The sequence below is a fragment of the Nicotiana tabacum genome, chromosome 8, assembly GCF_000715075.1.
Source record: "Nicotiana tabacum cultivar K326 chromosome 8, ASM71507v2, whole genome shotgun sequence".
Taxonomy (NCBI): Eukaryota; Viridiplantae; Streptophyta; class Magnoliopsida; order Solanales; family Solanaceae; genus Nicotiana; species Nicotiana tabacum.
The window spans coordinates 117,688,820-117,714,726 of record NC_134087.1 but is presented as its reverse complement, the minus strand read 5'-3'; the positions used below and the strand labels follow the sequence as shown (position 1 = coordinate 117,714,726).

Below are 25,907 nucleotides of genomic sequence, written 5' to 3'. Positions count from 1 at the left end.
TAGGACCACAAATTCCAAAAGTCTTTTTTTTTCTTAAACGCCGTGCCTAATCAAACAAATTCACGTAAATTGGAACGGAGAGAGTATATATATTTGTCGGGGCTCTAAGACAACAAATTATTAAGACAAGAAACTCGAGAGGGGCATTTTAGACTTTCAGAAAGGGTAATTTTGGCATAAAGAAAACCGTTGAAGAAGCTTACAAATGGCATCAGTTCATATTCATCGGTAAAGTCGAACATGCACTTAGTTGCACCAATGTGAAGTAAAAGGGACATCCCAATTCCCAGCTCTTCTCTTGTATTTATTCGGATTCGGAAACAGTAACGTTTTTTCATCAATGGCTCACTTTTTGAACCAAGCTAATGCTTTGTTCCGCAAGAACCTCATATACCATGTAAGTGATCAATAACTCGTTGTTTTCATAATTACCGAGTTTCTGTATCTGTTTTTGGATTCTTTTTCTTTGAGTTTGATTTCATTAGTCACATGAATAAGAGAAATCACATATATAGTTTCTGACTATTGATTTTGGTTTATTTTCCACATTTTAGAAACGGCATGTGAAGTCACACTTGAAGGTGATTTTGTTCCCAGCACTTCTCTTTATATTGCTAGGTGTTTTACAAAGCTACGGCAACAAAGCTAAAAGAGAGAAACAAGGCCCCTCCATTCCTGATGAATTTCCTCCTTTATTGCAAATCCCTTCTCCCCAATTTCGTGCCGTGAAGACCGATTCATTGCCATTTTCTGGCTTGCCTGATGCGTCTTGCAGAGAAACTGGTTCTTGTCCTGCAACAGTACTTATCACAGGGAACAACAGAACCCTTGGAGAAAGTAAACTTGTTGTTTTTCTCATATGCTACCTTTAGTACCCTAAAAAAAAGGGTGAGTCTGCTCAATTTTTCTAAATTTAATTTGTGAATTGTGGTAGGTGTGGCTGGGAATCTGTTCATAGATTCTCCTGAACCAAATTCAACTTCTGATTTTGAAACTATTGCCAATGGGGTTTTCGTGAGTTCTCTTTCCTCTTCATTCTGATTCCCTCATTTTCTATTGTTTCCTATCCTTGAATCTTGGTCTTGATTGTTGAGTTAGGTTGTAGCAAATTTGAAGTCTTTATTCTGCTTATCATGTTTTTTATTACCATTCTGTAATATGTGATTTTGGAAGATATTTCAGGGAACAAACATCAGCTATTATTCGTCATATGTCCCAAACTTACTGTTTCATGTGCGACCTCAATGTTCTGCTGCAATACCTTCGCTCTCCACAAACTCCACATCAGAAGGACTGCAACTTGGTAATGTCTTTTGATACTGTCTGTTGGTGCTAATATCTTTAGAACATAGCTGGATCTATCTCTTTTGTTTTATTTTCCAAGTTCTGCAATGTCATCAGATTTATGCAGTAAAAAAACAATTTAAAATGAAGCCCGTGAAGTTCAATCGTTTCTTATGCTACTCTGCAAAACTTTTTAATCCGACTCTTAGTGTGAGTTTTATTTGCTCATTCCCTGTCCTTAGGCATTCTATATGCTTATAATGTACCCAATTTCTTCTTGAGTAATATTTTTAAACTGTAGAAGTCTGTAACATGCACTAAATTTTACTTCTACACCACATTTAGAGGTCATATGCGTGGAAGGTTTAAATTTGTGGCGCAATACCTCTGCGGAGATTAATGATGAGCAATTCAAAGGATTCAGAGAAGGAAATACAGAGGGGAAACTAAATGAAGTTTTGGCAGGTTATTCTCTTAGATTCCTGGAATTTATAGTTTCACGTCTTGATATCCCCGCAGGGATATGCTTCCCACTGATACTTTTCTCGTCTCCCACAGCTTATGATTTCTTGGATACAAGTGGAGAGAACTTCAACGTCAACATTCAATACAATTCTACTTATGAGGAATTTCATCTAGGTGATGAACCTCAATTGTTGAAAATACCCCGTGCTGAGAATATGGTATATCCCTATACCCTTTTTATGCACTGAATAGAAGCTTTACCAAATCAATAAAAAGGCTATATAGTTTAAATATTCTTAATTTCTTTTCAGTTAATTGTTGGATTGTACTTAGCAGGTGGAGCTTGCTGCTTTTACAAATTAACCTAAATCTTCATCTTCAGCATCAAATGATGTTTCTCCTTACCACAAGCTTTGAACAAATAGTGAGAGAGCATCATTTGATTGGAAGTAGTAATGCGAACTTGAATTAACATAGCAAATTAGGAATCATGAGAAATTGTGTAGATAAAGGAGCAAATATATGAAAGCTTGAAATTTATAAGTAGTATTTTTTAGATAGACTCTATAACGAACAAACTAAAGATGCAACAGACAGCTTGGTTACTAATAGAATATGTGCTGGCAAATACTAACTTGGTCTAAGTTCTAATGCTTGGTGCCAACATTTGAGAATATGTGCTGGCAAATACTAACTTGATCTAAGTTCTAATGCTTGGTGCCAACATTTGCACACCTTCTTCTTGATGCAATGTATTTCACATTTTATTGTTCTAAATTTCCTTGATTGTACAACAATATTTGAATGCTGTTGGCAGCATGTTGGACATATGAGATTCTTATGCTTTTCTGTGTAGGTAACGAATGCCTATCTCCAGTTTTTACGTGGTCCCTCTACGAAGATGGTTCTAGATTTTGTAGCTGAGATGCCAATTCCTGGTGGCTTCCGAAGGCCAGATGACATATCTACGTTTCTCAATATTGTCTTTTTTACATGGGTCATTCTACAAATATTTCCGGTAAATATTTATTTAGTTTGTGAAGAGTATGGTTGCGTCAAAAGATGCTTTTCTGGTGGAAGTTTATTGCATTTATCATTTATTAGACGTTTCTAGTGTTTTGATGATTTACTTTCTTTCGAGTTGAAGTCATTTTAGCGGTCCATAGATATAGTTTTCGAGCTTCAGCTGTTATGAAAAAAAGATTTTATCTACTTATATTCTATTATTGTTTTCGTTTATTACATTAGAGCTGATCCTGGAACTTCAAATCCACTTTTGAAGTTAGTCCAGTCACAAATACTTACTTTATAACTACAATTACATGGTGAAAGATCCACTTCATGTGATACTTTTTGATAGTAGGCTGTTTCCAAATCCTTTACAGCATCTAGATTTGCAAAAGCACCATACAAATGAAGTGTATGGTTATCCTCACTTCAGAGTTCAGAACAAAAATACATACATCTAATGCTCCAAGAAAATTGAAGTTCTGTCTTTCCATTTCCCTAAATAAGCATAAATTGTAACAAAAAGACTTCGCGTCACATTTTTATGTAATGTAATATAACAAACAAGTTCAAAAGCATTCATTTGGAGAAACAAAAATGTATATACATTTTAGTGCTTAAGATTCTCTCAGTTGATAATTCTTTGTTAAAACTTTCAAGAGCCAATTTCAATCGATCTTACATGATTATTAACTTTTAAGCCCCTTCTCCCTTTTGTTTTTGTTGAACTGTGTGACCATCTCATCTAAAAGCTTAAGCTATTAGAGATAATACACTTTTATTTACTTAATTATGTCTTCAACAGTTTTTCCTCTTCATGCTAAGTTTTTCCCTATAGAAATTAGGAGCTAAGGTATATCCAAGTTTTGGTTAGAATTTAGAATTTTTTTTGCATAAAAATCTTGTGATTGGTATAATATTTAGTTTATCCCATTATCTTGAGAAAGTTCATAAATATTTTGTTAATAACTAAGAGAAGAAAGGAATATATCAGAATTACTGAGATCAATACTTTTGTGTGTTCTTTCATAATTAGGTGTGATAGTCTTAGTGATCGAATATCATAGGTTAGACCATTTTCATAATATAAAAGATTAGATGTTTTAGGTAACTGTTTTATGTCGTGATTATATTCAAAGTTGAAAGCCAAATGATGCAACCACGGGATGGGCCCTGTTTTGACATCCGATACATGCACGACTAAAACCATAACTGCTCCGTGTTCATGAAAGTAAATGTTTATCTTTTTGAAATTACTATGTCTTTCTGATCATAATTTCCTACTTGAAAGGCATTTCCAGAGAACAAAAATTGCAAGAGTATGATTCTTTTGGTATTTAAGACAAGGATATTAGTTACTTTCTTACATTTTCTATGTAGAGTTATAAACTTATCTGACTACAGAACTGCTTCACTTCTTCCATCTTGATATAAGTGGACAGTTCTTTTAATGTAGGTTATATTATCATCGCTGGTTTACGAGAAGCAACAGAAGTTACGGATCATGATTAAGATGCATGGCCTTGGAGATGTTCCTTATTGGATGATTACTTACGCATATTTTGTTGTCATATCTTTGATCTACATGTGCTGTTATTTTGGATTTGGTGTATTGACAGGTAATACGGCACAGTTCAGCTGCTTATTTCACGTTTACACGAGCTGGTTCAATATATTTTCTTGTTTTACAGGGTTAACGATTTTCAAGCTGAATTCATATGGTGTCCAGTGCATCTTTTACTTTGTCTTCACAAACCTGCAAATCTCTATGGCCTTTCTATTAGCTGCAGTATTCTCAAATCTGAAGACTGCCTCAGGTTGGTTCCAGTGCAGAAGTTTGTAGAAGTTCTTTGCAGTACATGAGTAATCAACTCAAAAGAGGATCGATTTTCATGAATAATAACCTTAACAATGGATGTTGCAGTTGTTGCCTATACAATTGTCTTTGGGACGGGGATCTTGGCTTTTCTCCTTTTCCAGCCCCTAGTTGATGATGCATCATTTCCTCGTAAGTAGGTTAACCCAATTACTTTGTTCATAAATCTATTATTCTACCTTTAACTGTGGTAGACAATTATCTTCTGATAAATGTGGGCACTTTATAGCTTTGCCAACTCACTCAACTTTATAAGACTCATTTTGTTATCAAGGAACTGATCTTGTACTCTTTTTAACTGATGTCTTTTACATTATAACACGATAAATACTGCTCAATACATCTTGGATTAGGTGCAAAGCTGCCGGAAACTTTATCTTAATCCTCTGATCTAAAATAAGAGAGATAAATTTGTTTTCTGTATCTTAATCATTCCTTAAGTCCACTTGAGCATATTTTACTGGCTGTTTGGGAGGTGGCAGCTCTAGATGTAGCCTTTGACTCGTTATTTTTGTCTTCTCTTCCAAGTAGCTTTAGAGGATCAAAATGGAAAAATAATTAGATCAGCTCAAGGTTAAGGAAACAAGGCATGTCCACATGTTGGAAGGCCTAAAATTGCGTTACGAGTTACGCATCCGATCAGTCTGCTTCTCTGCGAGATCGCTTGGTTCTTTGTACCTATGACAAATGAAACAGTCGACTGTCCTTTCATATTTTTCATGTTATCTTAAATAGATCATTTTCACAGGGAAAAAAAGCCCATCAATTTGGCAATATCTATTAATTGATGTTCCATGTTCTTTTCCAAAGACACTTCTTACAAATACTTCTGAAAAGAATGGTGTAGTTCCGATCCATCATAGCCTGTCACCATTATGTATTCTGGACAACCAATGTGGTATAATTCCTCCACCTGATCTGGTGGTTTGGACAATTATGGCTGTTTATCTACTCCTGTTGTGTTTCAGTAGAAATAGAAATTCTGGTGGATTACTTCAAGCAGTAATTTTATTTTCTGGTCTAATGCTTTTTTCTTCTTCATTTATTCATTATATTTGGATTCTACTTGTATCTCTCATCCACAATAACATGGGGTGTTTTCTTTTCTTTTTTTTGTTGGTGGAGTAGGTGGTTGGATAATTTTCATGGAATTATACCCTGGATTTTCTCTTTATCGAGGGTTATATGAGCTGTCCCAGTATGCCCGTGGGGGATTCAGGGTAGGGACTTATGGGATGCCCTGGGAGTATCTTAGTAACAGCAATAATGGCATGAGAGAGGTTCTGATTATCATGTCAATGGAGTGGGTGGTATTTCTGATTGTTTCCTATTACTTTGACCAAGTTATATCATCTGGAAGTGGAAACCGTCGGAGTCTTCTGTTCTTCTTGCCAAATTCTCAAAAGAAGCATTCGCCATCATTGGAGAAACCTTCTTTTCAGAGCGCGGAATCTAGTGTTCAAATTGAAGACAATGACGTTTCCGAAGAGGTGATTCATCTTGCCTCCTTTACTTAAGATTTTCATGTACAAAAGTCTTTGAAGTGGTTCATGAATTCATGGACCATAAATGCAAGCACAATGCTTCGAACTAGTTGGGCCCCAAAGATATATTGTCAACGCTCCAGATATCCAGTCATGAGCATGCAGAGGTTGTTATGAGTCCCACATAGGTTGAGGGAATGGGTTGTTGTCTTGTTATATGATTGTGGGCAATACTGAGCTCATGAGCTGGCTTTTGGGGTTTAACTAGGTCCTATGTGTACTTCTATCCATGATATCATAGTCAAACCTACCCCACTCTTGGTTTACCAAATGTTGAGCCTCGATATTATGTTGTTCACGCTCCAAATGTCTAACCTTGGGGAGGGTGGTAGAGTCCCACATTAGTTGATAGAATGAGTTGTTGTCTCCTTGTATATTTTTGGACAATGTTGATTTTCTTAACATGGCATTAGAGGAAAACTCATCCCAATTCTTGGTTTAGCAAATGTTGGGTCCCCAAGTTTTATTGTTCATGCTCCAAATGTCCAGTCTTAGGCATGCAGGGTATTAAGTGTCCCATGTTAGTTGAAGTAACGGGATGTTATATTTCTATGGTGTTGGGCGATTCTCGCCTCATGAGCTAGCTTTTGGAGTTGAATTACACCAAGGGTACATCGAGGTTTAAGCCAGATGTCTAGTCCTAGGCATGCAGAGGAGGGAGGGAGTGGGAGGGGGAGGGGGAAGCCGGGGATAGGGAATGAGCTATTTTCTCCTTCTGAGTTTGGCAATCTTTACCTCATGGGCTAGCTTTTGGGATTGAGTTAGACGGAAAATCTATTTTCTTACATTGTATCAGAGTCAAACCCTTTTCTATTCTTAGTTTACCCAATATTGGTTCCCATATATTATGTTGTCCACATTTGAAATGCCTTGGCCTGACCGTGCATGGGTGTCATATTGTCTCACATTGGTTCACTGTATAGGTTGTTGTCTTCTTATACTGTCTTGGAAAATCCTCATATTATGAGTTAGCTTTAGAGGTTGAGTTATGGCTTCAATATGATTTTTTGGAGGCTTTCTGTGTTTTAGTCGCTGTCACTTGAATTGACCTGCACTATGCCTATACTGGAGTCATCTCATTCTCGTTTTCTGGCTCTCTTTTGCAGAGAGAGAAGGTTGAACAGTTGCTAGAAAAGCCACATTCGAATTATTCTGCCATTTGCTACAACCTCAAAAAGATGTATCCAGGAAAGGATGGGAACCCTGATAAAATTGCAGTTAAAGGATTAACTCTCGCATTACCGCGTGGGGAATGCTTTGGCATGCTTGGCCCAAATGGTGCAGGCAAAACTACTTTTATTGGCATGGTTAGTAAAATTATCTAAAGTAACTGGGAACGAATTTTAGCTACCCACCTACACCATGTTATATAGAAAAGAAAAAAAACCATACGCCATGTTATCATGGGGTAAATAAAGATCTGGTGTGAATTATGTAAATTGCACTCTTTTCCTATCATTCTCAATATGTTGGAACTTATCAAGCAAGCTATGGTACTAAATGATAGATGACTGGGCTTTTGGAGCCAAGCTCTGGTAGTGCGTATGTTGAGGGTTTAGATTTGCGGACTCAAATGAACGGAATATATGGTAGCATGGGTGTGTGTCCACAACATGAGTAAGTTTATTTGTTTTCATCATGGCCAAGAACACTTGCGGCGTCATTTTTGCTCTTGTTTTGAATTTTGAAGTGTTGACTCATTCCATTTTTCTGTTTCTCCAATGCTTATTAGCTTGCTCTGGGATACCCTAACAGGAAGGGAACACTTACTCTTTTATGGAAGACTGAAAAATCTCAAGGGTGCTGCTTTAAGCCAAGTATGTAACATAACCATCAACGTCATTTCAACACCTGCTTATCTAAAGCCAAAATTGAGGAACAGTTTGGATAGTTTTCTTATTAATTTGTTTAGTGATATTCCGAGAAAGCCCTATATCACGATGATTTACTGTTTAATGCATTTTGGTTTCCTCTCTTTGATACTATCCTATTGCAACAGGCAGTGGAGGAATCTCTTAAAAGTTTTAATCTTTCCCAAGGAGGAGTTGCTGACAGATTAGCAAAAAAATATAGTGGCGGTATGAGGAGAAGACTCAGTGTAGCCATTTCATTGATTGGGGACCCTAAAGTATGTACAGATCTGTCCTCTTATATTATGCCTTGAAATTGTCCTGAAGTTCTGGGTTCCAGTTGGTTATTACTAACAGAAGTCAAATTTTTTAAGATTGTCTATATGGATGAGCCCAGCACCGGACTTGATCCTGCTTCACGTAAAATGTTGTGGGATGTCGTGAAGCATGCAAAGCAAGATAGAGCAATCATTCTCACCAGTACTCTACTCCACTCTTACTTATACAAGTTTTGTTTTGGGTTGCTACTATTTAGTTGTCTTGAAGTCTTGCCTGCAATTGCCATGCGATAATTACATGCCCGTAACATTGTTATGCATCTTTAGAAAATGGAGCAAACTTAGGCTCTATGTTCCATTCTGCTGTCATTTAGGGATAACATTTTTTTCTTTCTCTTCCTCTCAGCACACTCGATGGATGAGGCAGAATATCTTTGTGATAGGATAGGTATCTTTGTGGATGGAAACTTCCAGTGCTTGGGAACTACAGATGAGGTGACTGTTATGATCTTACCAGCTAGTTTACAATTCAATTTTTTGGAACTTGACCGTCACATTTGAGGCTTGTATCTGTTTTCGGAATTGCTGGAAGAAGGTATTATTCTAGATTAGTTTCCTACTGAATTAGCTAGGATAACATCTATTGAAGGAGTGGGCGTGCGTAGGGTGGGGAGAGTGGCAATTGGAGCTTGGATATTTTTTTTTTATTGCTGAATCATTCCATTATATGATTGCTAAATTCTTATCTAGTGTGATCAAATTTTATTAATTTTCATCATGTGATGCTCATTTCATTGATCCATATGAATATCTTAGAGCAGAAGTACCGGAAAAATCTATGCGATTCCATAATTCTTTGTTAACAAAAACGGAAGGCTCTGAAACAAGTTAAGGATCAATGAACTTGTGTAAAACGTGGATTCTGGAATCTGGAAGTGAATTTTAAATTGCAGAATATGAGATGAGCATACTTTCAATGAGTATGAAATTCAAAGCCCATAATATGTCTGCATAAACATGTTAGCTTTAATGCACATCGTATTCTTCTCAAGTACTGCTACAGTTGGGTCTGATTATAGGTACCATCCATTCTTAACCTTGCCAAAACCTTCATCCATCGTGTGTAGGCCGTACCAAGGCTTGATATAAGGGTAAACCAATAGCAAATAACCTTTTCTTCCCTGCCTCCTCAACCTTTATTCCCATCCTGCTGCCAAAGTGATAGCGGTTGTAGCATCCACTGGTAACGTGTGGAAGAGAGAGGTTTCTATGTGGATAGGAAGTATCAACACCTTTTGCATCTTTTCATTTTAAAGGAAATATAGTTGAATAATATAGTTTTGGGTCCCGAGGACCTGGATGGCCGAAGATCAAAACCTAAATGTGCCCGGGGTTGATCATCGAAGCCTGGGCAATAACGATTAAGGAATTTGAGCACTGATGTGTAGCTAAGAGCCACCTTGGGTTGTCACCTTCTACCCGGAAAAGTATCCACCGTTTTCTTTATCTGCCAAGCCTCACAGCCATGGGACTTTCTAAAGAAAAGTGCAATCGCAGTTTATCAACCACTCATAAAATCACCGAGATCTTCGACTTAGCTCCCAAAAGTAATTCACCCGGCCCTTTCCCAACCTATACAAGTAGAGCAGAAGATAATGAAAGGGAAACAAAGTCCTAACCAATTAGAACACAAACTCTCATTCCATCTATCATATCAGTCGAATCGATCCGATTCGTTCTTATCTGTAGATAACAAAAGAAAGAACTTATGACCTCGCGGATGGAGAGGGATGAATTCCCGTATTTCTATAAATACTTACGTGTTATTGCCCCATAGGTTGCTCATATTGGAAGCTAAGTTCATTTTTTAATGTTCTGCATACTGTATTTGGGAAGTGGGCCCACCGTGATTTTATTTCATGACCATTTATTTATATTTTTCTATCAGATTTCCCCGAAGGCACTATTTCTAACAATTGACGCCTCATCGGAAATCATGGTACTCTAAAATCGCTACCTCTATACCGTCCAATTAGCAGAAACTCCCTCTGTATAACCCCGCTGAATGGAGAGTTTTATTTACTGGTAAAGCTATAGTGTGTATGCTGGAACATCCTTCTGACCATATAGTATGTAATATGTTGACCTGTGAAATGGCAGTTAAAGGCTAGGTACGGGGGATCCTACATGTTCACCATGACTACATCACCCGAAAATGGAAGTGAAGTGGAAGACTTAGTGAAACATCTATCTCCAAATGCGAAGAAGACATATCATTTGTATGGAACTCAGAAATTTGAGCTGCCAAAGGATGAGGTGAAATTTTCAGATGTGTTCCTAACAGTTAGACAAGCAAAGGAGAGATTTCCAGTCCAGTCTTGGGGTTTGGCTGACACAACATTGGAGGATGTCTTCATCAAGGTGGCAACTGAGGCATAGTGATTTACAGTTCTACTAATAATCTTAAAGCATGATGTTATACAGTAAGTTTCATCTGCTTGAATCCTTCATTCTTTTGCTTGTAAGATGTGAATTGAAGTTGTTCTTTTTCTAGACAAGAATGATTGTTGATTTGTGGTATAAAGGATCATGGTTTTGTTACTTAGAACATAAAGGTTCTTCTTTGCCCTTATCGCCCGTATCCTCACTCTCAAGCATGAGGTACTCATGAATAAATAAATGTTGCCATTTTATTGTTACTAACTTGGTTTGCATGATATTGTGTGACAGCATTGATAATTGAGATCTTTGAACAATTAAACAGTGGTCTCAAAGAATTGTAATTTTAGAAAATGTTTCATTCTAGTTGATATAGCATGTCTCAATTGATTCGATTTTTTTTTGAAAAGAAGACCGAACTAAAGAGCTATAGGTCTGTAAAAATATAACGTACTATTAAGAACACTCTGGCAAAGGATATCAAGCAATCAACTAACTATGCCTCACGACCCATTTTCTGAACAAGCCGGGACCGGCACTCGATCACTAAACATGACCGAGCGAACCATCTCTGCTTATTAAATCTATGATAACTCCAAATTTTATATGCAACAAGGCAATACTCTAACCAAATATTTTTGATTAATTTAAACATTTAAATAAATCAACTCCAAAACTTTATTCATAGTAACCAATAAAATACTACTAAGTTATTATCAAAAACATCTAAATTTTAACCCAACGACTATGTCTATGAAGCCTCTACTAATAAATTGACGCACTGCTCAAGACATGAGATTTCCTGGCCAGTTCTCTAAGTAACAAAGAAATAACTAAATAAAGATGACTCTAAGGAATACTCCACGAACAAAAGCGGAGCTCACCAATAGCACTGGAAGAGAAGGAAGTCCAAACTCGTAGCCTGCTCGCCTGCAAATCCGGTTCCTACGTTGTACCGCAGACCAACGTAGGTTCCCAAAAGAGAACGTCAGTACCATCCATTATACTTAGTGAGTCTCAACAACAGGGGGCGAAACTTTAATAACATATACATTATGCGCAAAAATTCTAAATGCATGTAAAACATAAAGCTTATAAGAATAATTCTAAAAAATTGCATAATAGCAGTTTATGAATATTCTAAAAGAATTTTTTTTCTTTTTCTTTCTTATAAAAAAAAATACTTCACTTTATAATTTGGGAATTCCAACTATCTTGACTTAATTGTGTCTCTGTCATCGTGTGATCGGCACGAGTTCGATCCTAACCTGATCGAATAGACCCAATCCGCGAGGTGCCACTCGCTTCATGGTTCTCGGTGCTCATGTCTCATACCTTAGCATGGCTAAGTAAATTCTCAGTAACGAGACCCTCGGCTCGTGTGCTCCCTACTTTGGCACAAGTAGTTTCCGGAAGTCAACGCCTTGGTCAGGACCCTAGGCCTAGACGATGACCCCTTCTCAGAATAAAAGATACTCCCAAAAATCTTTTCTTTCTAAAACTTCTTCTTGTAACTTTTCAAGTCTAAATCTTTTATACATACTCATACTGGTATCCTTAAATGTAAGGCATGGTATAAGAATGAAATAAACATTCAAAAGTATTTATAAAGGTTCTTGATCCTTCATGAATTTTCAACATGAAAATGGCATATAAGAATAACATAAAAATCTGAAATTTATGCACATATATCCAAATAATCATCTAAACTTTAGCTAGAAAATAATTCTAAGCTAATAGGTACTTACTACTCCAATTAAGTATATATTAACTCTTTTATGCAATTCATCAAACATTTGTGTGCGTGCTTTTGTGAGTTAAACCACTTTAGTAAAGGGTTATATCAACTCACCTCAAAACTTCTCGAGCCAATACGTAGACCCCAGTCTAATTGACACCAATCAAATAATCGATTCTACAACAACCAGTGCATTTTAATCAATTTTAAAGTTTCACACCTAAACATGAAATTTATTGTTGATATGGAGAAAGAAGGGAATTAACTATTCATCTCTTACCTATTACTACTTTAGGGTAATTGATAATAGAAAATTTTATATAACTGAGTAAAAAAAATCAGTGAGTTATGAAGAACCCTAGAATTTTCGTTGCCCTGCGTGAATAGTTGGTGCCTCTGTATCTCGAGCAAACAAAATGCTAATTCTGTTTGTTTTTGTAAAGTATTCACGCCTCTGTGAGGCTATTATGTTAGGTCCAACAGCCCTTTATGAGCTTACTTGGCACGTGCTTCCCCCTTTTTTTTTGACTTGAGTAGTATTTTATTACACATACTTTTAGTAATTACTAACATTAAAAATTATTAATATTTCTCTAATTGTATATCCAATTATTTAAGTGTGTATATATATTTTCACTATAGGCAAGTTAATAATAATTTAATTCTATAATTAGCGTGTCTCGAAACTTTATAATTTTGAGGAGCGTTACAAACTTCACTCCTTAAAAACATTCGTCCTCGAATGTTGCTAGGGCCTTATTCTTATGCTAACAATCATTTCTTAGGTCCTTGAGCCTCTTAAGTTTTCTTAGCCCTACTCACCTTTCCAAGGGACTCAAAATTTTCGCTAACTCCCTAAATTTTCAAAACTTTTGACAGAGTTTCCCTTGTAAATTGGACTGTCCAAAAAATATCTCTGTCACAAATACCACAAATACACCACCAACAACCAAATATATCATAACAGGCCATTCATAGGCACCATACACAACTCATAAATTAATTACTCACGCTCCAGCAAGGAGGTACTACAATAACTAACTAGAATCTAAAGCACAACACTTTAGCAAAAGTAAATCACTTTAATGAATTAAATATACTCTAGCATAAACTAGATCACTACAACGATTAAATATAATCTAGGAAGGATATAAACACTTGCTAACTTGTATTTAATAAATGAAATATAAATGTCAAGCCAAACCTAAGTTCACCTACCTTGTTACTCAAATAAATAAGGATACTTCTTCCTTATATCTTCCTCGACCTCCCACGTAGCTTCTTTTGAACCATGATTACTCCACAAAACTTTTACCGATGCTATATCTTTTGTTCTCAACTTTCTTACTTGTCTATCGAGAATTTATATAGGTACCTCTTCATAAGTCAAACCTTCTTTAATTTCTATGGTATCGGCAGGTATTATATGCGACTCATCATGAATGTACTTTCTAAACATAGACACATGAAAGACAGGATGAACAGAGGACAACTCAACGGGTACCGCTAGCTTATAAGCCACGTTTCCTTTCTTTTCTAGAATTTCATAAGGTCCGATAAATCTAGGGCTAAGTTTCCCTTTCTTACCAAACCTCATAACTCCTTTTATTGGTGAAACTTTCAAAAACACCTTATTACCAACCATGAACTCTAACTCACGATGCCTCTTGTCAGAATAAGACTTTTGACGACTCTGAGCTGCTTTAAGTCTTTCTCTAATTAGTTGAACTTTCTCCAAAGCCTCACAAACAAACTCTGGACCAATCAATGGCACCTCTACTGGTTCAAACCAACCCACTGGAGACCTACATCTCCGCCCATACAACGCTTCATAAGGAGCCATACCAATGCTGGCCTGATAGCTGTTATTGTAAGTAAATTCTATAAGTGGCAAGTGACCATCCCAATTACCTCCAAAATCTATAAAACATGCACACAACATATCTTCGAGAGTCTGAATGGTCCTTTCTGCCTGGCCATCGGTCTGTGGATGAAAAGCGGTGCTTAAATTGACCTTGGTACCTAATCTTTTCTGAAATGCCTGCCAAAAATGCGCCGTGAACTAAGGGCTTCTATCAGATATGATTGAAACTGGAGTACCATGCAATCGGACTATTTCTTTGATGTACAACTGCGCATACTACTCTGCGGAATCTGTCGTCTTTACTGGTAGGAAATGCACGAACTTTGTTAGTCGGTCTACAATAATCCAAATTGAATCATGTTTACGGTATGTGCGAGGTAGACCTACTACGAAATCCCTATTAATCATCTCCCACTTCCACTGTGGTATCTCTATGTCTTGAGCTAGGCCACCAGGCCTCTAATGCTCGGCTTTGACTTGCTGGCAATTTAAACATTTAGCCACATGATCTGCTACTTGTTTCTTCATGCCTTTCCACCAATACAACTCTTTCAAATCTAGATACATTTTGGTAGAACCTGGGTGGATAGAGTACCTCGAATTGTGAGCTTCCTCCATTATGGCCTTCCTAAGACCATCTACATCAGGCACACATAACCGATCATTCAACTTCAAAACTCTGTCACTTCCTAGAGTGAAAGCAGTGATTTCTTTGCTTCTAACTCCTTCTTTTAATTTCACTAAATACAGATCTTCGTCTTGCTTAGCCTTAACATGCACAACAAAGGAGGATTGCGCTAAGGCATAAGCAGTTATATCTCCTTCTTCGGTCTCATCCAATCTAATTCCATCGTTTGCTAGTTTTTGAATTTCTTGACCAAAAGATCACCTTTGTACTGCAAGATGGGCCAAGACACCTATTGACTTCCTACTAAGTGCATCTGCTACCACATTATCTTTGCCCGGGTGATAAAAGATATTGATGTCATAATCTTTCAATAACTCGAGCCACCTTCTCCGTCTCAAATTTAGTTCTTTTTGCTTGAAAATGTACTGGAGGCTTTTGTGATCTATAAACACTTTAGAATGCTCGCCATAAAGGTAGTGTCGCCATATTTTTAATGCAAACACTACTGCTGCAAGCTCCAAGTCGTGTGTGGGGTAGTTCTTTTCATGATTCTTTAACTGCCTGGAAGCATAAGCAATAACTTTTCCATTTTTCATAAGAACACAACCAAGGCCCACTCTGGAGGCATCACAATACACTGTGAACCCACCCGAACCTGTCGGCAAGGTTAACACAGGTGCAGTGGTCAACCTCTTCTTTAACTCTTGAAAACTCTGCTCACAAGCGTCTGACCATTGGAACTTAAATGCTTTTTGAGTCAACTTAGTTAATGGAGCTGGAAGTGAGGAAAACCCCTCCACAAACCTTCTATAGTAGCCAGCTAACCCCAAGAAACTCCTGATTTCGGTTGGCGTTGTCGGCCTAGGCTAGTTCTTGACTGCTTCTGTCTTCTGAGGGTCTACTTTTATTCCTTCACTAGATACCACGTGGCCTAAGAATGCCACTGACTGCAACCGAAACTCACATTTTGAAAACTTGGCATAAAGCTCATTTTCCTTCAAGGTCCGCAAGGCTATTTTGAGGTGTTCTGCATGATCTTCCTTGCTCTTAGAGTACACCAAAACATCGTCTATAAACACAATAATAAAGGTATCCAGGAATAGCTTGATAACTCTGTTCATGAGGTCCATGAATGCAGCTGGAGCATTTGTCCACCCGAAGGACATCACTAGAAATTCATAGTGCCCGTAGCGAGTTCTAAAGGCTGTTTTCGATATATCCTCTTTTCTGATTCTCAACTGATTGTACCTCGACTCAAGTATATTTTTGAAAAGTACTTTGCACCCTGAAGTTGATCAAATAAATTATCAATTCTTGGCAGTGGGTACTTGTTCTTAATGATAACTTTATTCAACTGCCTATAGTCGATACACATTCTGAGAGACCCATCTTTCTTCTTGACAAACAGGACCGGGGCACCCCACGGTGAAACACTCGATCTGATGAAACCCTTGTCCAGAAGGTCTTTCAACTGTTCTCTCAACTCATTAAGTTCTGCTGGAGCCATCCTATAAGGAGGTATAGATATGGGCTGTGTGCCTGGCATGAGATCAATGCCGAAGTCTATGATTCTTTCGGGAGGAAGTCCGGGAAGGTCATCTGGGAAAAATTATGGAAATTCTCTAACAACTGGCACTAACTGGAGAGCTGGTGGTTCTGATTCTTGATTAATAATGTGATCCAAATAGGCGAGACACTGCTTACCGATCATTCGTTGTGCCTTAAGGTAAGAAATAAACTTACCTACAAGCGATGCTGAACTACCCTTCCACTCTAAGACTTCTTCATTTGGAAATGGGAACCTGACTATCTTGGCATGACAATCTAACATGGTATCGCAGGAAGACAACCAATCCATACCCATGATCACATCAAAATCCACCATTTCTAACTCTATGAGATCTGCTTTGGTGTTGCGACCTTGGACTGAAACTATACAACCTCTATAGACTCTAGTGACTTTCACTGACTCGCCAACTGGAGTAGATACTAGGAATGGCTCACTAAGTTATTCAGGTTCTAGTCCGAGGTTAATTACAAAGTATGGAGTCACATATGAAAACGTTGAACCTGGATCCATTATGGAATAAGCATTATGTGAGCAGACTAAAACTATACCTGTAATAACTTCTGCAAATGCCTCTGCACTCTGACGATAAAGTGTAGCAAACAAACGGGGTTGTCCCCCTCCCTGAGTAACTCGATCTGCACCTCTGCTTGCCCCATGCCCGATCTGATTATGAGAACCACGACCCTAAGGTGGTGCAACTGCAGTAGCTGAGGAACTAGAAGGACGAGTTGATCCACCACTGAAATTACATCGCAACTTTGGGCAGTTGGACTTTATATGACCAATGCTTCCACAATGGTAGCAACCATGAAACCCAAGCTTGCACTGACCTGAATGTTGTCGTTTACATGTTCCACAAAGACTTTGTTGGTGTGAATGTTGCTCAGCATGACTCTGGCTATGTGAGGATGATGTCCTAAAATTCTGATTTTGGCGAGACTGATTTCCATAACTCTGGGTACGTTTGAAGGAAGACCCACCACCTGACTGATGACTGGACAGAGCTGGTGCTAATGACTCCTTATTAGAGGAATCCCTTTCACCTCCGCTGGATGTACCATTAAACCTGCCTGCTATCCGAGCTTTCTTATTGTGCTCTTTTTCTTCTCTCCTTTGTTGTCTGTCTTTTCTAAGTGCTTGGCGAATCCCACAACAGAGGAGAAAGCTGTCATTCCTACCGCTGCAGCTGATGTCGTATCCTTAATGTGGTAAGCCAAACCGCCAACAAACCTGCGAATCTTTGCTTTTTCTGTCTTAACCATGTGAGGAGCATGCTTAGCTAACCTTATGAATTCCATGTAGTACTCTTGCACACTTTTATTCCCTTGTTTGAGCTGTTCGAACTCTGTAGCCTTAGATTCCCTATCCTCTTCCGGGATAAAGTTAGCCATGAAAGCCTCTTCAAATTCTTCCCAAGTAGGCGGACCATCATTTTCATCTCTTTCCTTCTCCCACATCTCAAACCAAGCGCCAGCCACATCTCTAAGCTGGTAAGCAGGCAGCTCTACAGCTTCATCATCAAATGCTTTTACGCTCGGAGGGCTTTCTTCACACCCTCCAGCCACAACATTGAATCTTCGTCAACTATAGAACCATGGAATACTGGAGGACTCAACTTCAAAAATTCATTCACTCTTGACGACTCAGAATTGTTATGTCTATTTGATTGAGGTGAAATCTCATCTCTTCTCTCGTTCTGGTTGTCCATGAAGGCTTTAAACATCTCCATAGCACTGTTGACTGCATTAAACATCTGACTCACCTCTAGAGATATAGTTGTCTGAGCCGGAGCTGATGTTGGGGGCGGCACTGGATCTTGAGGTACTGGATAATCATGCTCCACCCCTTCTTCATGTTCAACCCGGGGTACTTGAACCCCATTTGTAGATTTACCCTTCCTTTTTTGAGTTGAAGCCTTTTTAGTTCTGTCTTGAGCCACAATAGTAGCAATAGTTTCTTGAGCAGCATCCTGAGTGTTGGTGTCAGAGTTGCGAGTACGAGTCATTTCTGTGAGTTTTGGAGAAACGAATACATTAGATAATTTCTTAGGGGCAGGATCTACTGCACGATCTAAAGTATGAGAAAAATAAGACTTTTCCTAAATGTTGGTAGCCTCCTGTTTATAAGTATGGCGCACTTCATACACATAAACAAGACTCTACTAACACGGCTTTATAGACCCTCAGGACTCCATAAACCTGAGGCTCTGATACCAAGTTTGTCACGACCCATTTTCTGAACAAGCCAAGACCGATACTCGATCACTAAACATGACCGAGCGAACCATCTCTGCTTATCAAATCTATGATAACTCCAAACTTTATATGCAATAAGGCAATACTCTAACCAAATACTTTTGATTAATTTAAACATTTAAATAAATCAACTCCAAAACTTTATTCATAGTAACCAATAAAATACTGCTAAGTTATTATCAAAAACATCTGAATCTTAACCCAACGACTATGTCTATGAAGCCTCTACTGATAAACTGATGCACTGCTCAAGACATGAGATTTCCTGGCCAATTCTCTAAGTAACAAAGAAATAACTAAATAAAGATGGCTCTAAGGAATACTCCACGAACAAAAGCGGAGCTCACCAATAGCACTGGAAGAGAAGGAAGTCCTAACTCGTAGCCTATTCGCCTGCAAATCCGGTTCCTACGTTGTACCGCTGACCAGCGTAGGTTCCTAAAAGGGAACGTCAGTACCATCCATTATACTCAGCGAGTTTCAACAATAGGGGCGAAACTTTAATAACATATACATTATGCGCAAAGGTTCTAAATGCATGTAAAACATAAAGCTTATAAGAATAATTCTAAATAATTGCATAATAGCAGTTTATGAATATTCTAAATAAAATTCTTTTCTTTTTCTTTCTTATAAAAAAAATACTTCACTTTATACTTTGGGAGTTCCAACTATCCTGACTTAATTTTGTCTTTGTCACCGTGTGATCGGCACGGGTTCGATCCCAACCTGATCGAATAGGTAGTTTCAGGAAGTCAACGCCTTGGTCAGGACCCTAGGCCTGGACGATGACCCCTTCTCAGAATAAAGGATACTCCCAAAAATCTTTTCTTTCTAAAACTTCTTCTTGTAACTTTTCAAGTCTAAATCTTTTATACATACTCATACTAGTATCCTTAAATGTAAGGCATGGTATAAGAATGAAATAAACATTCAAAAGTATTTATAAAGGTTCTTGATCCTTCATGAATTTTCAACATGAAAATGGCATATAAGAATAACATAAAAATATGAAATTTATGCACATATATCCAAGTAATCATCTAAACTTTAGCTAGAAAATAATTCTAAGCTAATAGGTACTTACTACTCCAATTAAGTATATATTAACTCTTTTATGCAATTCATCAAACATTTGTGTGAGTGCTTTTGTGAGTTAAACCACTTTAGTAAAGGGTTATATCAACTCACTTCAAAACTTCTCGAGCCAATACGTAGACCCCAGTCTAATTTACACCAGTCAAACAATTGATTCTACAACAACCAGTGCATTTTAATCAATTTTAAAGTTTCACACCTAAACATGAAATTTATTGTTGATATGGAGAAAGAAGGGAATTAACTATTCATCTCTTACCTATTACTACTGTAGGGTAATTGAGAATAGGAAATTTTATATATCTGAGTAAAAAAATCAGTGAGTTATGAAGAACCCTAGAATTTTCGTTGCCCTGCGTGAATAGTTGGTGCCTCTATTTCTCGAGCAAACAGAATGTTAATTCTGTTTGCTTTTGTAAAGTATTCACGCCTCTGTGAGGCTATTATGTTTGGTCCAACAGCCCTTTATGGCCTTACTTGGCACGTGCTTCCCCTTTTCTTTTTCTTTTTTTGACTTAAGTAGTATTTTATTACACATACTTTTAGTAATTACTAACATTAAAAATTATTAATATTCCTCTAATTGTATATCCAATTATTTAAGTGTGTGTGTATATATTATTTTCACTATAGGCAAGATAATAATAATAATAATAATAATAATAATAATAATAATAATAATAATAATAATTTAATTCTATAATTAGCGTGTCTCGAAACTTTATAATTTTGAGGAGTGTTACAGCGTCAATCCCAGAATAATTGGACTTAGTGATATGGATTCTCTATATATGTTATTAGTATAATAAGGACTCATTTTAATCTGAATATGTTTACATCTACTGTTAACTTACCATTATTCCTTTCAATGGACTTAGAACTGGTTACGAAGCCGGACCACAAGGGTTTATTGTACGCAGCCTTACCCTGCATTTTTGCAAGAGGTTGTTTCCACGGCTCGAACCCGTGACCTCCTGGTCACATGGAAGCTCACATAGATGAGTTTACAAAATAAAGCATCACTTAGACTTTACCAAGAGATTTCTATTCATACACTTCAGTTCTCACCATCACTGAGCCACAGAAAGCACTTTAAACTAGTAACGAATTTATAAAGTGCTATATTCTTGGCAGAAAAAATCTGTATATGCAAGTGAAACTTGCAAAATTGGTATCACTATGATACTGTCGTAAATATGCTTATACATTAGCCAAAAATGTCATTATAAAGGAGATACTTGTGTTACAAGAAAACTGCAAAATTTACGACATGTTACCTATGGTCCTATACACGTAAATGATATGCAAAACTTTTGAACCAAATCAACAAACTAAAGGCTCCTACTGCAAAACTTTCACCTTTTGAAGAGCTAGCTGCTTATGGTAAACTCAGACTCGAATTGGATAAGACTATGCACAGTGGACACTTTTGATCTCATACTTTATCTGAGTTTACGTACCTAGGTCCCTATATTTCCTAATATTTTGTTATAACTGTAACATTTTGAGTTGTGCAGGGTCAATTACAACTCCTAGGGGTCTAGCCGATTTGGCATTTTGAGGATCTGGTAGTTGAATATGAGGTGGTATTGGCATGTGTTGCGAGTGACCAGAAATGCAAAGTCTACCAGAATCATCTGGCTCCCAATATACTTCCACCATAATACCTCCAGGATTCTGTGGAGATTTTGTTCCTGGAATTCCCACAAATCTTGATCCCACAGGTACCTGAACAGTAAGAAGAAATGTCACTTATTCCACCATGAATTTAGATTTAAAATTTTTTCCACCAAATTTTATCTAGTACTAATATTATGTAAATGAAGATCCTGATAATTGACTTACTCCAACTGATTCCCCTGTACTCAAAGTAAGAGTTGTAAATCTTCCTTCAGCTGCTGCACTTTCAATATCTGCCTGTTTAGCTATGTTCATGAAAACTTCTTCTAGAGTTGTAAGACCGAGCTGGATGTCTTTTATGCCGAATTCTGTCTCTCTACCTTGAAGCTCAGCAAAAAAGTCCTGATAGGTGTAAAGGCCAATCATCAAACGGATATGAGTTTAACTTCTTTATACTGGCAGTATATATAAGTTAAATTCTTAAGATATTCTAGGTATTACCGTCAACACCCTCTCCTTGTCATGAGGAATAACATAAGTTAGGAAGGACTTGCTTTCTTCTTGAGGCACCACGTCCAAACGCTGCTGTCAGTAGAATTTATATGTCATTACTACCAGTCCTTGAAAGAGAAAAAAAGAGAGTAAAAGAAGTATCTATTGACATACACTTTTAAAGAACTGTTTCACAGCTTCAGGTTGAGATGTCGTCTCCCCAGAAAAGCTTACAGTAGCAATGAAACCAGTTCCAAATCTAGATTTCAACCTTATTGAAGTTCCAATGCAACGAAGCCTTCCCTTTGCCATGATAGCGATGCGGTCACTTAAGATATCAGCTTCTTCCATTGAATGGGTTGTCAAGATAATGGCACGCCCTTTTTTAGCATCCTCAATTATGTCCCAAACGTGCCTTCGCGTTATCGGATCCATACCAGTAGTCTACAGAGTATCATGAAAAGAAAATGTTGAACAAAAATTATTTTTAGCATAAAAGTAAGAATTCTAGTTAATTACCACTACCTACCGGTTCATCCAAAATAACCAACTTTGGATCTCCAATAAGGGCTATAGCAACACTAAGTCGTCGTTTCATTCCTCCACTGTAACTACAAGATCTCATTTTGGCTGCTACCTTTGTGATTTTTGACTTAGCTAATAGTTTCTCTACAACCTGTTTTTGATAGAAGAACTGATTTAGTAATATTTGAAACAGCTTTGTTTATAAGTTTACCCATAGAAGAATTGGTATAAGAGGATTGATATAGTTTAGGCATATGTGTAATACCGTGTCTATTGAAGCAGGGGGTAGACCTTTAATGTTGGCAAAAAACTGAAGGTGTTGATGACCAGATAATGTATCCCAATGAATATCAAACTACAAATTGAAATCAAAGAGTCAGTTCCTCCAATCTAAAACTGTGGGGATTAGCACGCAGCTTGTTCTATTAGAGACTTAAAATGAGAAAAGTACAGAGAAAAAAAGAGAGAGGAGGAGTTACCTGGGGACAAACCCCCATCATCCTTCGAATGTTTGTCATGCCCATAGAGCTTCGTATGGACTGATCATATACTGATGCTGTTGAAAAAATCACTCCATGTTAACACATTTTGCAACTTTGAATGATCGATCATACAATGTGAGAAACTAAGCCATTATTACCATCTCCAACAGTAACAGGGTTAATCCCAGTCAAACAACTTATCGTAGTAGTTTTCCCAGCTCCATTAGGCCCAAGAAGACAAAGTAGCTGATCCTTTTCGACGTTCAACCATAAGCCCTACAGTCATGAATGGTCGTCAGAAATAGAGGGACTCGTAAGTTTTTGTTATTACTAAATTTTGCAGCATCAATAGAGATGAAGTACCTTGACACTATGGAAAGGAGGAGTTGTTGATAAACAACAGAAACCTTTTGACTTTCCAGGATGTCTTGATAAGGCCGCGAATTTGAACTGCAATCTTGGAATATCCACCTTCCATAGCTTGCTTTTTAACTGTGTTTTCTTCTGTAAGAACGTCTTCGTCATCTGGTGTAGTAATTTGCGGCATTGGCAATGAACCTGAACAGACGCTACAGCAACCGCCCTCTAACATAGAAAAAGGAATTAACGGACTAGCTTTATTATAAAAGTAGTAGTAGACAGTTTAGTAAATTTGTGTTTACCTCTCACTTTACTTCCACCTTTACCAGTCCAGTATCCAGGAAATAGGAAGTAGAATTTTGATTTTCTCACACCAGAGATATTTGGAATTATATTGTCAGAGTATACAGCCAGAACGAAAAAGAGAAAAAACAATGTCACGAGCCCTATATATACGAGCCCTATATATACATCATGCTGTTAAAACAATATATATATTAGTTGCATGCAATATATATATAGATTAGATGCTGAAATCAAATAATTGAGAGGTGTGGTCTAGTCTTACCATGGTAATTACGCACGTTGGTTCAGCAGGTAGACACTTTGCCCTAGTACTCCAGCTAATACCTGGATCTTTAGGAGTTTCAGTTGCTCTAGTAAGTAACTGAAGACCTGCAGAAAGAAGATTTGGTGGGTACAAGGACCACCAATTCCTGTGGCTTTGGTCATAAGCATTTGAATAGGGATATCCACCACCTGAAGCCATCTGAGAAGTGGAACATAATATATATGTTATTCTACTCAAGTAATACTAATTAATAAACCATTTCAAGATATGGCCTTACCAGAGTAATGAAACCAACAATAAAGACGCAGAAAGCCACAGTTGTTGCTGAAGCTGACTTGTCTATGAAAGCAGACAGCCAATATGCAAAAGTAGTCTTGCAAAAGGAACATAATTATATATCTCAATAAGTAAAAACTGTATGGAATGTATTAGGTAAAAGTTTTATATGCATGGAGGCATACATACCATAGCAAGTTGGAAGAGGAAAAAGAGAAGGAAGACGACTATGAAGTTATTGCGCAAGAAAATATCAAACTGAAACATCATTCCAAAGATGACAGTGAGAAGAGAAGAGATGAAAATGAGGAGTCCTTCCCAAGTGATCCATGACAACCAATAAGCAGTATCAAAGAGACCCATCATAGTCATTGCCTGTAAGAGAATCAAATATAAACCAATGAATATTTTCGACAGTATCAAAATGGCAAAATTAAAAGGCGATATATACCTGTCGAAGCTTGAGTTCCTTTTCAGTGATGAAAGCAGTGATTTGGAAGACAACTAAATATAGTAACTGCCAGGAAAAAGATTGGCCCCATACTAGACGTGGTAGTGGCTTCTTCACCAGGAGGATGTGCAAATTCCTTTAAACTGACAACCCAGGGGAAATTTGGATCTGAAAGAAAATTAAAGAAGAAACCATCATTATATATCTAGCTAGTAAATGAATCATAACAACATCACATATATACCTACCTCCAATGAGAGTCCTCGCGATTTCGCGCTCTGCTGCTAGTTGAAGTGGGATTTGGAACTTAAAAGTTGGATCTTGAAAAACTCTTCGCTTCATGACTTCGGTAGAGTTTGTCTGTATACCATAATTGATAATATTTCCATTTATTATATTAAAGTGCAGAGCTCCAGTACAACGCACAGGATTATTGAAAAGCCATTTATCCACTTCTTCTCTGGTGTTAAATGCAAGAACCTGTACAAGAAAGGAAAGAGAATGAAAATCAATGAATGAATGAAACGCGCGAGTGATTGTACGTGGTCCATTATATATCCATACCTTGTTGGGAGGAATAGGCCTACCAGGATTATTAGCCATAATTCTTCTGACAATATCACCAATAGTTTAACTATCTTTGCCACTCCAAATGAAATCATAGCAAGGGACCTTAATGAAAAACTTGTCCTCGCAGGGGGGGATAGGTGGGGCGACAAGAGGTTCAGGGTCGGGCAAATCCTTCTCAACAGAGGACGAGCCACCTTCGCTAGCTTTCTGAATGGCGAAGAGAAGGAAGATGAAGAAGAGTGATGAGAAGAGCTGTAGGAATGTGGCTGGCTTGTTACGCCATGCCAGTAAATAATTTTTCTTGAATAATGCTTTGTACTGTTGCACCAGCAGAGGGATTCCCCCCTGCAATTCCATATTGCTCTTCTCTCGATCTTCTTCTCTATCTCTTCAAATTCTCTAAGCCAACTTTCCTTGTCTTTCCTTGTTTATTATGATTAAATAATAAACCCACTGATCTGAACTAGTGACTAACCGATTTATGTGGAAGGGATGTTTTTAACGTTCAACCATGTTTCATTCTAAATCGTACTTTTCTGTTAGGAAAACATACAAGGCTAACCTACTGCTACTCCTACCCGCCATGAATTTTAATTTTTCTTACCTTAACTCGCGCTTATGTTGAACTACCATTTTGCGTATTCTTTACCGGTTTTAATTATA

At 37.5% G+C, this 25,907-nt stretch overlaps 1 protein-coding gene and 1 pseudogene across 9 annotated transcripts; one reads left to right on the top strand and one right to left on the bottom strand.

Annotated features, from left to right (window-relative positions):
- The first annotated feature begins 200 nt into the window (after positions 1–200).
- On the top strand, positions 201–21,896 carry LOC107793820 (ABC transporter A family member 7). Of its 9 annotated transcripts, none has more exons than XM_075219564.1 (20): positions 203–397; positions 555–837; positions 935–1,014; positions 1,174–1,303; positions 1,630–1,749; positions 1,843–1,967; positions 2,606–2,767; positions 4,214–4,376; positions 4,449–4,574; positions 4,682–4,765; positions 5,762–6,123; positions 7,284–7,484; positions 7,685–7,794; positions 7,910–7,994; positions 8,177–8,305; positions 8,402–8,507; positions 8,712–8,800; positions 10,254–10,304; positions 10,466–10,788; positions 21,415–21,896. In XM_075219564.1, the coding sequence occupies exons 1-19, from the start codon at positions 341–343 to the stop codon at positions 10,742–10,744; spliced, it is 2,742 nt and encodes a 913-aa protein (XP_075075665.1). In that variant the 5' UTR covers positions 203–340; the 3' UTR covers positions 10,745–10,788; positions 21,415–21,896. The 9 variants fall into 9 exon arrangements, 8 of the variants coding, with proteins under 8 accessions (XP_075075669.1, XP_075075670.1, XP_075075665.1 ...); XM_075219565.1 differs by having other exon boundaries at positions 205–397; positions 1,183–1,303; XR_001649821.2 differs by lacking the exon at positions 21,415–21,896 and having other exon boundaries at positions 202–397; positions 10,254–10,390; positions 10,466–10,644.
- Positions 21,084–25,662, bottom strand: LOC107772674 (ABC transporter A family member 2-like; annotated as a pseudogene).
- Positions 25,663–25,907: the final 245 nt, after the last annotated feature.